An 11,471-nucleotide genomic window follows, 5' to 3' on the forward strand; every position below is an offset into this window, starting at 1 on the left:
TAGTGTTTTTTAAATTTAGGATAGTTGTATAATTTTTTCCATTTTATTTGTGTGGGGTTACGTATGAAACACCAGTTGAACAACTAATCTATTTCTAGTGTTAAGTTTGTTTTATAATCTGTGCCTGCAAGTGACATTTTACATGTAACATTAAATATATTCAAAAATATCTCTGAATTACTTTCCTACCACCACGACTTTCCTTTCCTGATCGTTTAGTCATTGTATGGACTTTTGTTCCCCCACCAAGGAAGCGAGTTACCAAAAATGTAGGAACAAGGACAATTTCAAGAGAACTAAAGAGATCAGTTGAGTACCCAGGCCACAGGGGTAGAAAATTCAACCTATTTCATGTGCTTGTCTGTGTCCAATCCCTAGGTCATACAGAGCATGGTACCATCGGGAGAAAACTCTTCATGCCCGGGCCTTCCAGCAGAATGGAAACAACAAGGTGGATCCAACCTTCTGATTTGTTTGGGGGCTAGCCAGAGATTGATTTCTATCTCACCTGACTGGAAGGATTGACAAGGCCACTGGGCAGGTGGCAGTCTTAGTTGTGAAGACAACTGAAAATGGAGACAAGCACCACCCCAGGTGCACTCACAAGCAGACATCAAGAAGATCAAGACAGCAGAAGAGAGATCGTAGTACCTTTAGCTGGGGAGGTTGGTACAGGCTTCATTTGCACAAAGTCAGGAGAAGGTGTCTGGTTTTGAAATGCCATGAAAACAGCACAAGACTCCACTGTGCACCAAGGTTTCCAAAATGAGATTCTGGAAACCTAACAGAATTCAATCCCCAAATTACCTCACACAATTTTTTAACACAACTGCCCTAAAATACTCACTGAGCTAATGGAGGACACAGGTTGACAGTGAAATCAAACCAGGACAGTGGTGCAAATACAAAATGAGAATATTAACAAAGTCATAAAAAATCCAAGAGCTAAAAAATATAACTGAATTGATAAATTGACCAGAGGGGTCAACTGCAGTTTTGATCAGGTAGAAGAATGAGTGAACTTGAGACAGCTCATTTGAAGTAATAAAATCAGAGGTGCAAAGCAAAAAACAAGTGAAGAAATTGAAAGGGATCCAAAAGGCTGATGGAACTTTGTCAAGTGGATCTATCATCTATTTATCTATCTGTTATCTATTATCTATCTATCTATCTATCTATCTATCTATCTATATATCATCTCTCTATCTGTCTGTCTGTCTATCATCTATCTATCTATCTATTTATCATCTCTCTATCATATATTTATCACTGGAATCCCAGAAGGAAAGAGAATAATGTCATAAAGCTTATTTGGGGAAGTCTAAGCTGAAAACACCCCAAATCTGAAGAAAGAAAATGACATGCACACTTCCTGGTCTAAGTGTGCTACAAGTAGGATACATCCAAAGAGATCTCATCCAAACACAGTGTTGTCAGAATGGGGAAATTAAAGAGATTATCTTAAAAGAGGCAAGAAAAAATGAATCCATCACTCATCAGGGGGAATATAAGATTATCAGTGCTACAGGGAGTAGGGTGATTGATTCAAGCACTAATAGAAAAATATGTTAACCAAGAATATTACATATAGCAAAACTCTCCTTTCAAAAAGAAAAGAAGAAAAAGGATAGCAGCAGAGCAATAGACATGAGGCTCACATACTCCCACAAATACATTGAAAAATTCTTTTGTATGTGGAAGAATTGCACAAAATATTTGCTAAATGGTGATGGAAGGTCCCAGGATTCCAATGATCAAGAATAACTTCACAAAACTGGGGAGGACAAAACAAAGAAGAAAAAAAGAGTGAAGAGGAATGGGGAAGAACTCCTGGACACTGGGCAGTTCCCCAACAACAGCGAGGTGAGCAGACAGGACAGAAGAAGAACTTTGGAGCTTTGACGGGAAAATAGCAATCAGTGTGAAGCATTTCAAATGGAAAGAGCCCTCCACAAATGATCAGTTCTACCACCCTGGACTTTCAACTAAATATAGAACTAACATTCAATCCAACAATCCTAATCGTGGGCATCCATCTAGACAAAACTCACTTTGAGAAAAATTCATGCACCCCTATGCTCACAGCAGCACTATCCACAATAGCGAAGACATGAATGGGTTAAGAAGATGTATATATACACGACAGAATACTAATCAGCCATAAAAAAGAATCTTCATTTATCATACCATTTGCAGCAACATAGAGATTCTCATATTAGGTAAATTAAGTAGGAGAAAGACAATAAAGCCACACAAAATCACTTCTATGTTGAATCTAAAATATGGCACAGATGAAACTATCTGCAGAACAGTAAAAGCGTATGGCCATGGAGAGCACAGTCTGGATGTCTAAGGGAGGGAGAAATGTGGAGAGGGAGTTTGGGGTTGGTGGATGCAAACGCTTACATTTCTAATGGATAAGCCATTCGGTCATCCTCTACAGCACAGGGGACTCTGTATGACTCGGCCAATTTGGTGTAAAACAGAAATTAAAGAAATATTATAAATCAATTACACATTACTATAAAAACCAAGATAATGTTATTTGCCTCCACCTAGATGTAAATAGATATTCTCATACTAATTGAAGTAAGTCATAAAAAGAAAGAACAATGCCACATGATATCACTTATACATGGGATCTAAAATGTGGCACAATGAGCCTGTCTAAAAGGAGAAACTGATCGCAGCCATGGAGAAATAATTTGTGGTAGCCAACGTGCGAAGGGGTGGGTGGAACTGACAAGGAGAGTGGGGTTAGTAGTTGCAAACATTTACATTTAGAAATCATAAGCGAGGAGTCCCTACTGAATAGAACAGGAAACTATACTCAACCTCATAGGATGGCATATGATGGAAGATAAATGCAAAAAGAATATGCATAAATATATGCATACTTACATATATACATGTCTATATTCTCACACACATGCGTATATATATGTCAATATGCTATATAGCAGAAATTGTCACAACACAATATATATAAATTGTAGTATAATAAAGATGAAAAAATAAAGAGGGAAAAACATTGAAATGCAAAGAAAGGTAGTAAAAAGGAAAGGAGGACACTAAAGGTACAAAACACTTAGGAAATAATTTTTATTTATGACATTACCAATTCTTCTTTCTATATATTTTTTTAATTTTATTTTTTCACTCCTTATCAGAAGAGGTTTCACTTTTATTTTATTTCCCCAATACATCATTATATTTTCTACTATACAGCATTGTGAGCCAGTTATACACACAGGTGTACCCTATTTTCTCACATTGTCATGCTCCATCGTAAGCAAATAGACATAGTTCCCAGTGCTACACTGCAGGATCTCACTGCTCATCCATTCCAAAGGCAATAGTCTACATCAATTAACCCCAAGCTCCCACTCACTCCCACTCCCTCCCTTCTGCCTCCTGCACCCCCTTGAATCATACATCTATTCTCAAAGTCCATGTTTTTCTTTTCTGTGGAAAGCTTCATTTCTGCTGTATAGTAGCTTGCAGATATCAGTGATATCATATGGTATTTGTCTTTCTCTTTCTGAATTCCTTCTCTCAGCATGAGTGTCTCTGTGTGATTTTTATTCACTGTTTTCAGAAAATTGCTACTTCCTGCATTTCCAATGTGTGCCTGAATCACTGAAAATGATAGACAGTTCCATATGAGATCGGTGACCTCTAAGTATGGGAAAATGCAACAAGAGGGAATATTTTCCTGGACCATAATAGACTGGCAAGTCAGGTGGTCCAGAGACTTTTGGCTACTCCTAACATGGCCTTGTCCAGTATTAGCACATTGAGTGGCCTATCTGTGAATTCTTGGCCAGAATGAGGGATATTCATTCCTAGCACTGTGGGATGAAATGGTCCTAAAATGCCTGTCAAAACTGTCAATGACCATGGGGGCTTATAGCCAACTGTGACCTCAAGTATAGCACTTGCCTTCAGGCTCTCCTTGGAGTAAAACTTGAGCCACAGCAGCTGTTTCCCTGCAGCACCTGCTGAGCAGAGCTCAGGGAGGCGACCAGAAGAGAGGTACATGCCTTCAGACAGTTCGATTTCAGGTGAGCATTTCTATGGCCCCAAATTCTTGCCTCTTCTCTCATCTAGAAATACAGAGATCATTAACCATGGCATCTGCATGGGCCAGTAGGGAGAAGAGGCAGAATGGAGTAGCTGTGGGCCAGACATCCAAGGAAGACGAGGAAATATTTCAGAAGTAATTTTAGGCAAGCCTTGCCTGGCTAAGATCTTAGGGTTTATGTGCCCTGTCAGACATGATGCCACTGATGCTTCTCAAAGCTGCATCAGCTGGCAGCGGCAACCTTACACTTTCAAGGTCTCCTCATACAGCAACAGAAAGGAGACAACATGCGTTATGACCAATAGCTCCTGTGATTTATGGGTTAATACCACACCAAGTGTTAAAACCTCCTCAGATAAAACGGAAGCCCTCCTTCAACAATACTGGTATCAACCTACATCCTAAACTCCTATTTAAACTCATTTTTCTTTACTTCCCAACCTCTACGGTAGCTTGTACCATGTCCATCCACCCAGTACTTGTCACCCCAGGCCAGCAGGAAGCAGATAGAGAAGAGTAGATGGTCACCCCTATCCCCTATAATGGAAGGCTTGAATGACAGGTTTCCAGGAGGATGGAGACAGACCCCCATACACCACAACCACGGCTGTTCACCTGAGAGACTTGCTGTGGACACCCCCTCCCAGTATGTGGATGCTCAAGTTGGGCAGCAAGAAACAATGACCTGTGGGAAACAACTGCCTGCAGAGCTTAACCTCTTACAGGGAGTAACTGCTCTACATCATGGGACTCGAGCCGTTACACTTCCTTTGACCTTCCCCTCCTTCTTCATTGTCCCTGCAACCGGTTCCCAGCATGGACTTCATCCACGGATTCCCACCACAGGTGCTTTGTAAGCCTAACACCTCCTTGCAGTTAAGGCTGATGCCATCTAGAGCTCAGCCCCTCACTTTCTGATGCCCTAGTGAATACCAATTGGCCTTGTGAATTCCTCTCTCAGCCATCCAAAGGAGAAAATATTAGGAATATTGTTTAACACACAGACTACTTACGTAGGATACACAGAAAACTCTATGCGCTAAAATTAGTGATAGCAAATCACTGTCAGTTTTTAACAATGTGAAAACATTGTGTATGAATTTTAACGTATTCAATGCAATGGCTTATATTATCTTCAGAATGTTGTACACCCATCACTTCTCCAGTTGTGAAATATTGGCCTCAATCCACAAGGAAATCTCATATCCCTTTGGATGGTGCTTCCCAAAATTTCCTCTCCTAACCACAGCATTTATCCCTCTTTCTATATCTCGATGGCTATAGATATTTTGCTTGGTGCCCAGGGACCTTCCGTGTCTTGCTCAGTGATAAAGGTTGTGTTTTTGTGTGTGTGTGTTTGTTTCCTTTATTTCTTTTTTTTTAATTTTTATTTTATGGACTGCACCTGGGGCATGCAGAATTTCCCAGGCCAGGGATTGAACCCAGATCACAGCGGTGACAACAACAGATTCTTAACAAGCTAGCTGCCAGGGAAATCCTGGCTAAGATTTTTCTGAATACAGATGCGGCATAGATTCTAGTTATAAACTGGGAAGTGATACATACCATATGTTTCACTTTACTGGTTTTTTTGGTCCCATTTTCCAGGCCTTAATAACAGGCACCAAATGTGTATGTTTATAATAGGGAATTTATGTTTACTTCTGGGATGAAATGGATTTATTTATGTGATGGGTTTTCTTACTTATTAAAAAGATTCCATTGGAATGGGAATTTGCTGATCGCACTTTTGTTAGGGGGGGTTACTGTTTAAGTAAGGAGCTCATATTTTATGTTAACTGGACCAATTTCATAGGAAAATAAGCACTGACTGAAGGTTATGCTCAGAATGCTAGGAGACCTGTCATCTGACAGCTACTTAGCTTAGCAACCATTGTGATGCATGGGCGATTTTATCTCTGTAAGCTTACCAAAGCAGCATTTAAAACTGCAGAGTTCAAAAAGCATGCTGTTGAGAAGAGTAGCTGCAGAGAAACTAATCTGAGATGGCACATGCTCCTTCAGAAATGCAACCTGTGTCTCCTAAAGATGCACAAACTGGTTCAGAATCCTCCATTACACCTCCATGGTGTGATAACTCAATCACTGGGGACTTGGACTTGAGGTCTCAGATTGAAGAAACGGCTTTTCGGGCTTTGTCTGAAGGCTCCCTGATAAAAAAGCCATGTCGCACATTGTGTGCCATTGAACCAGATGAAGACGATGATTTTCTTCCTCTGCCCTTTCCCAGAAAACTTTGGAAAACTGCTGAAAGTGATCACTTTAAGTCCACTTGGTGGGAAGCAAATGGAACCTTGATAGTGATTAATGAAGAACGCGTCAAGAAAGAAGTTCTGGAGAGAAAGTCTCCCTTCAGAATATTTGAAACTGAGAGTATGAAAAGCTGAGTTCAACAGCTTAACCCCTATGCATTTAATAAGCTGCAAAGGAATTTTCAAAGATGTGCCTCACTAGCTGACTTTCTGGCAGAAGAAAATGAAGTCTCTGCTCGGAACAAGGCATTAAGAAATTTCCAGTTACTACTTATAGAGGGAGTGTATAAAATTCTCTTTGGACATGTGCAAATATGTCCATCCATATAGGGTCAAAGTAGACCTTGAAAGTGGGATGAAGTACTGTTCCATTTTTATTATGATGATTATTTTTTGTCTTTTTGCCATTTCCTGAGCCACTCCCATGCCATATGGTGGTTCCCAGGCCAGGGGTTGAATTGGAGCTATAGCCCCCGTCCTACGCCAGAGTCACAGCAACGTGGGATCCAAGCCACATCTACAAAGTACACCATAGCTCACGGCAACACCAGATCCTTAACCCACTGAGCAAGGCCAGGAATCAAACCCGCAAACCCATGGTTCCAAGGCGGATGCGTTAACCACTGTGCCACGACAGGAACATCCATGCTCAACATTTTTAAATTGAGGATGGCTTGGTCATAAAATATTTGGGATGATAAATCATTGTCCTAGCCTCCTTGAGGCTTGTCAATGAACCTCAAAAAATGCAGGCCACAGAGCCTAATACTATTAATGTAGATATACCAGACACTTTTCCTTGAGGACAATAGTTGGCTGTGACCACTAAGAACATTTTTGAAAATATTAGCAATGGACGTGTATTGTCTCATGATATTAACTCCATATGATGCAAAGAGTCAGATATTATGGTTTCTGTCTCCTCGTGTCCTTGTTTCAAATACCATTAAATAAATTTCTCCTTGGTTTTAGCTGCAGTTCTACCATAATCCAAACTTTAAATGAGGCTGTCCTCAACTGTTGGTAAGGAGGAAAAGAAGAGTCACGTATAAAAATGCTTCTCCAGTATTGGCTTCTCTACTTCAAGGTTGCAGCAAGAAACATTCTAGAACAGGGCGTAAGGTGGATAATCATAATTCTGATTTTGAAGCAGAAACTCGTGGAGAAAATGCATTTTCAACCTCCACAAATTTACATGTGCCTTTAGTAAGAAGGCCTTCTACCAGCCAGAGAATTTCTAATACAACTACCCCCATGAGAAGTGACGTTTCTTCTACATCATCAGCATCAGCCAGACCACAGGACAAACTGTCGTGGCTCAACATGCTACTTTAAATCAGTTGACCACGTTTCATACGCACTCACAAAAGAAGCTACTCTCCAGCAAGTGGCCACATTGTGAATTTCATTACAACTACCACTTCCATGTCTCAGTACCACCTTATTTCTCCCTTCCCGAGTGGTTATTTTGGAATGACGGTGAAGCCGTCCCCTTTTCCAACCAGATATCAGAATATACCACCAAGAGAGGGCCCTTTGTCTAACCCTCAACCAACCAACCATCCGTGGTTCCCAATGCCAATGGCCACTGATACCTCTGCTGCCTCTCTGTCAAGGCCAACACCTCCATCCTCTTCATTATTTGAACACCATCCTAATTTTGACCTATCAACGGTCTATACATTCTGCAGGATAGTGAAGATGAACATTTATGCTTGCAAATGTCAACAATTTCCTGCAATTCCTTTATTTCAAAAATAAACATATATGTTTATCTTCATAGTTGCAATTACTTCATTTATGAAACAATTAAGGGCTGTGTTTCTTTTTCTAAAATGATGTTTATTTTTTCTATCATAGCTTGTTTCCCATGTTCTGTCAAGTTTCTACTGTTGAGCAAAGTGACCCAGGCACACACCACCCCAACCACCCAAGACCCACACCCATACACGTACGCATCCTGTTTTTTCACATAACCCTCCGTTGTGCTCCATCAAAAGTGACTAGATGTAGTTCCCATTGATTTACAGCATGAGCTCATTGCATACCCACTCCACATGCAATACGTTGCACCTTTTCTAACCCCCGATTTCCAGTCCATCACAATCCTGCCGCCTCCCCTTTGGCAACCCAAACACTGTTGTCCACATTCATGAGTTTCGTTCAGGTGGAAAGTTCCACTTGTGCCATCTGTTACAGTCCACACATATGTGATATCGTATTGTATTCGCCTTCCTCTTTCTGAGTAACTTCACTTAGCATGATCTTCTCTAATTCCAGCCATGTTGCTGCAAATGGCATTACTTTGTTCATTTTATGGCTGAGTCGGGGTTCCATTGTGTGTATGTGTGTGTATATGGAACACATACACACCACATCTTAGTCCAATCTTCTCAATGGACATTTAGGTTATTTCCCTGTCTTGGCTCTTGTGGACAGTGATGCAATGAACATACATGTGCTTGTGTCTTTTTCAAGGGAAGTTTTTTTTCAGCTGTATGCCCAAGAGTGGGATTTCTGGGTCGGTCAGGTACTAGTTCTATACTTACTTTTCTGAAGTATTTCCATGGTGGTTTCCTTAATGGTTGTAACAATTGACATTCCTTTCATCAGTGTAGGAGAGTTTCCTTTTCTCCACACCCTCTCCAGCATTTTTTTATGTGTGGACTTGTTAAGGATGGCCATTCTGACAGGTGAGAAAGGTACCTCATAGTAATTTGTATTTTCACTTCCCTAAGAAACAATGATGTTTAGAATTTTTTATGTGCTTTCTGACCACCTGTATATATATTCTTTTGTGGAATGTCTATGCAGGTCTTTTGCCCCTATTCCATTGGGTTGTTGGCTTTTTTGTGGTTGAATTGTATAAGGTGTTTGTATATTTTAGAGACTAATCCCTTCTTAGTTGCATGGTCAGAAACAATTTTCTCCCATTGTAAGTTGTCCTTTTGTCTTTTTAGTGGTTTTCAATGCCAGATTGTTTTGTGGTTTTTCCATATTTGAAAATTTTGGTAGTTAGACAGGAATATTTGACATGCCTCCTTGATGATAACGTTTTCAAAAAAGAAAATGCAACTAAGGAAAAAGACAGTGGGAGTTAAGTGATTTCTGAAATAGTCCAGGTTGTATTGAATGGATGCCTAAATTAAGATGGTAGGGAAAGAGGGGCAGATGAAGTTCAGTTTTGAAAGGGAAAATACATATTCTTTATGTAGCATTTTCTCAGCTGCATTATACTCTGTTATTTCAAAGGGAACTTGGATCTTACCTGACAAGATTGTCTTCATTACAAAAAAAAAAATAAAATAAATTTCATGGGGTTCCCACCATGGCTAAGAAGTTAACAAACCGAACTAGTGCTGATGAGGAAGTGGCTTCAAACCCTGCCCTCACTCAGGGGGTTTTAAAGAGGCAGAGTTGCCATGAGCTGTGATCAAAGTGCAGATGTTGCTCAGTTCCAGCATTGCTATGGCTGTTTTAGGCCAGCAGACACAGCTCTGGTTTGACCCCTAGCCTGGGATCCTCCATATGCCAAATGTATGGCCCTATAAAGACAAAAAGAAAAAGATAAGCATAAGTTGGAAAATACATTTCATCCTCCAAACTACAGCATAGTTTAGCTTCCCCAGGACCCATGTCCATAAGTGCACCATAACTGCAATAATGAAGACCAATGACATAATCAGCGATTGCATCACCATCAGCACATGGTGGTAGTTTCGAATGAAACATTTACCAAACAAACAAAACAAAAACGAGGGGGTATCATTATTGCTTTAAAATGCTCAAACTCTCCGGGTTAGGTGTGCCTTTATTTCCTCCCCTTTATATTTCCTGGTGCACACTTATAGGTTGCGTTCTTGCTTTCCACAAAGAGAGGCTTAAATAATTATGCTGGTCTTTAATGCCAAACCTTAGCATGATTAACAAATCCGTTGAAGATGTAGAATCTGTCTGACTTGGCAGCTTCATGTTTCTGTTTCGCCACCTTTCTGGAGCCACATTCGGAAAAATTGTTTTCAGTCCTACCAGCAGTCATGTTACAATGTTTCTTGGAGTTGAAAGTACTTCTTGTGGTTGCCTGTTGGGAGGGGGAAGGAGTGGGAGGGATCCGGAGCTTGGGCTTATCAGACAGAACTTAGAATAGATTTACAAGGAGATCCTGCTGAATAGCATTGAGAACTATGTCTAGATACTCATGTTGCAACAGAACAACGGGTGGGGGAAAAACTGTAATTGTAATATATACATGTAAAGATAACCTGACCCCCTTGCTGTACAGTGGGAAAATAAAATAAATAAAAAAAAGAAAGTACTTCTCTTTGTCTACAAAAGCAAGGCACTATTGTTGGGGAGGGCAAGGGGAGGAGGGGTGAGCCCCAAAGAAATATCCCTGCTCACATGTGCACAGGCTCTCCGAGGGCAGGTTGTTCCTGATGCAGGCTATGGGTGGCAAGAAGCCACTTGCTTGGGCTACAGCACCCTGGATTCATCTTGGGCAGGCTAGAGGCAGCCAGGCACCTCTGGTGCAGGCTTAGTACAGCAGGGGCTAAGTGAAATGTGGTGCCTCTTGTGTACTCTACAGGCACCAGGGTCAAACCAAAGTATTCCTCTCAGAAGCCGCAGGTCACAGCCTGTGACCACAGTCACCTAAGAGGTCAGAAAACAGAGATGGTGCCGCAATTGAGCACCAACAACTGTTGCTCTCACACCCCTAGGATCATACTGGCCCTGCAGCTGTCACTGCCAGATGCTCCAGATAGCACCCAGATGCTTGGAAACTGTCCTTTGCCAAGGCCCTGCAACTAGGAGCAGCAGGTGCAGCACCTCCTGTGTGGGCTAAGAGGGACAGGGTGCTTCTTCCCAGCATCTACAGTTGTGAGGCAAACCACCATGGTTACCTCTGACTCCAGAGGTGGGCATGGCCTGCTACCACTTGTGGCCCTAATCATCTCCGAGGGCACCACTGAGGTCATTGTGACCAAACACTGCCTGTTTTTTTCTCTCACTACTCTGGGAATACACACACACCCTACTGCTGCCACTACCAAATGGTCCAGGCAGCTTATAATTTTGCATGAAGCTCATCATCACCTCCTCAGCCTTGAAACTAG

General features: G+C 41.2%; 1 protein-coding gene across 1 annotated transcript in view; it reads right to left on the bottom strand.

Annotated features, from left to right (window-relative positions):
- LOC110257959 overlaps nucleotides 1-10,396 on the bottom strand; it is a 37,895-nt gene extending 27,499 nt beyond the window's left edge. The window contains 1 exon segment of the mRNA XM_021080973.1: nucleotides 10,271-10,396. Within this exon segment, the coding sequence (XP_020936632.1) occupies nucleotides 10,271-10,396 (126 nt within the window).

Source organism: Sus scrofa, chromosome Y (genome assembly GCF_000003025.6).
Source record: "Sus scrofa isolate TJ Tabasco breed Duroc chromosome Y, Sscrofa11.1, whole genome shotgun sequence".
NCBI lineage: Eukaryota > Metazoa > Chordata > Mammalia > Artiodactyla > Suidae > Sus > Sus scrofa.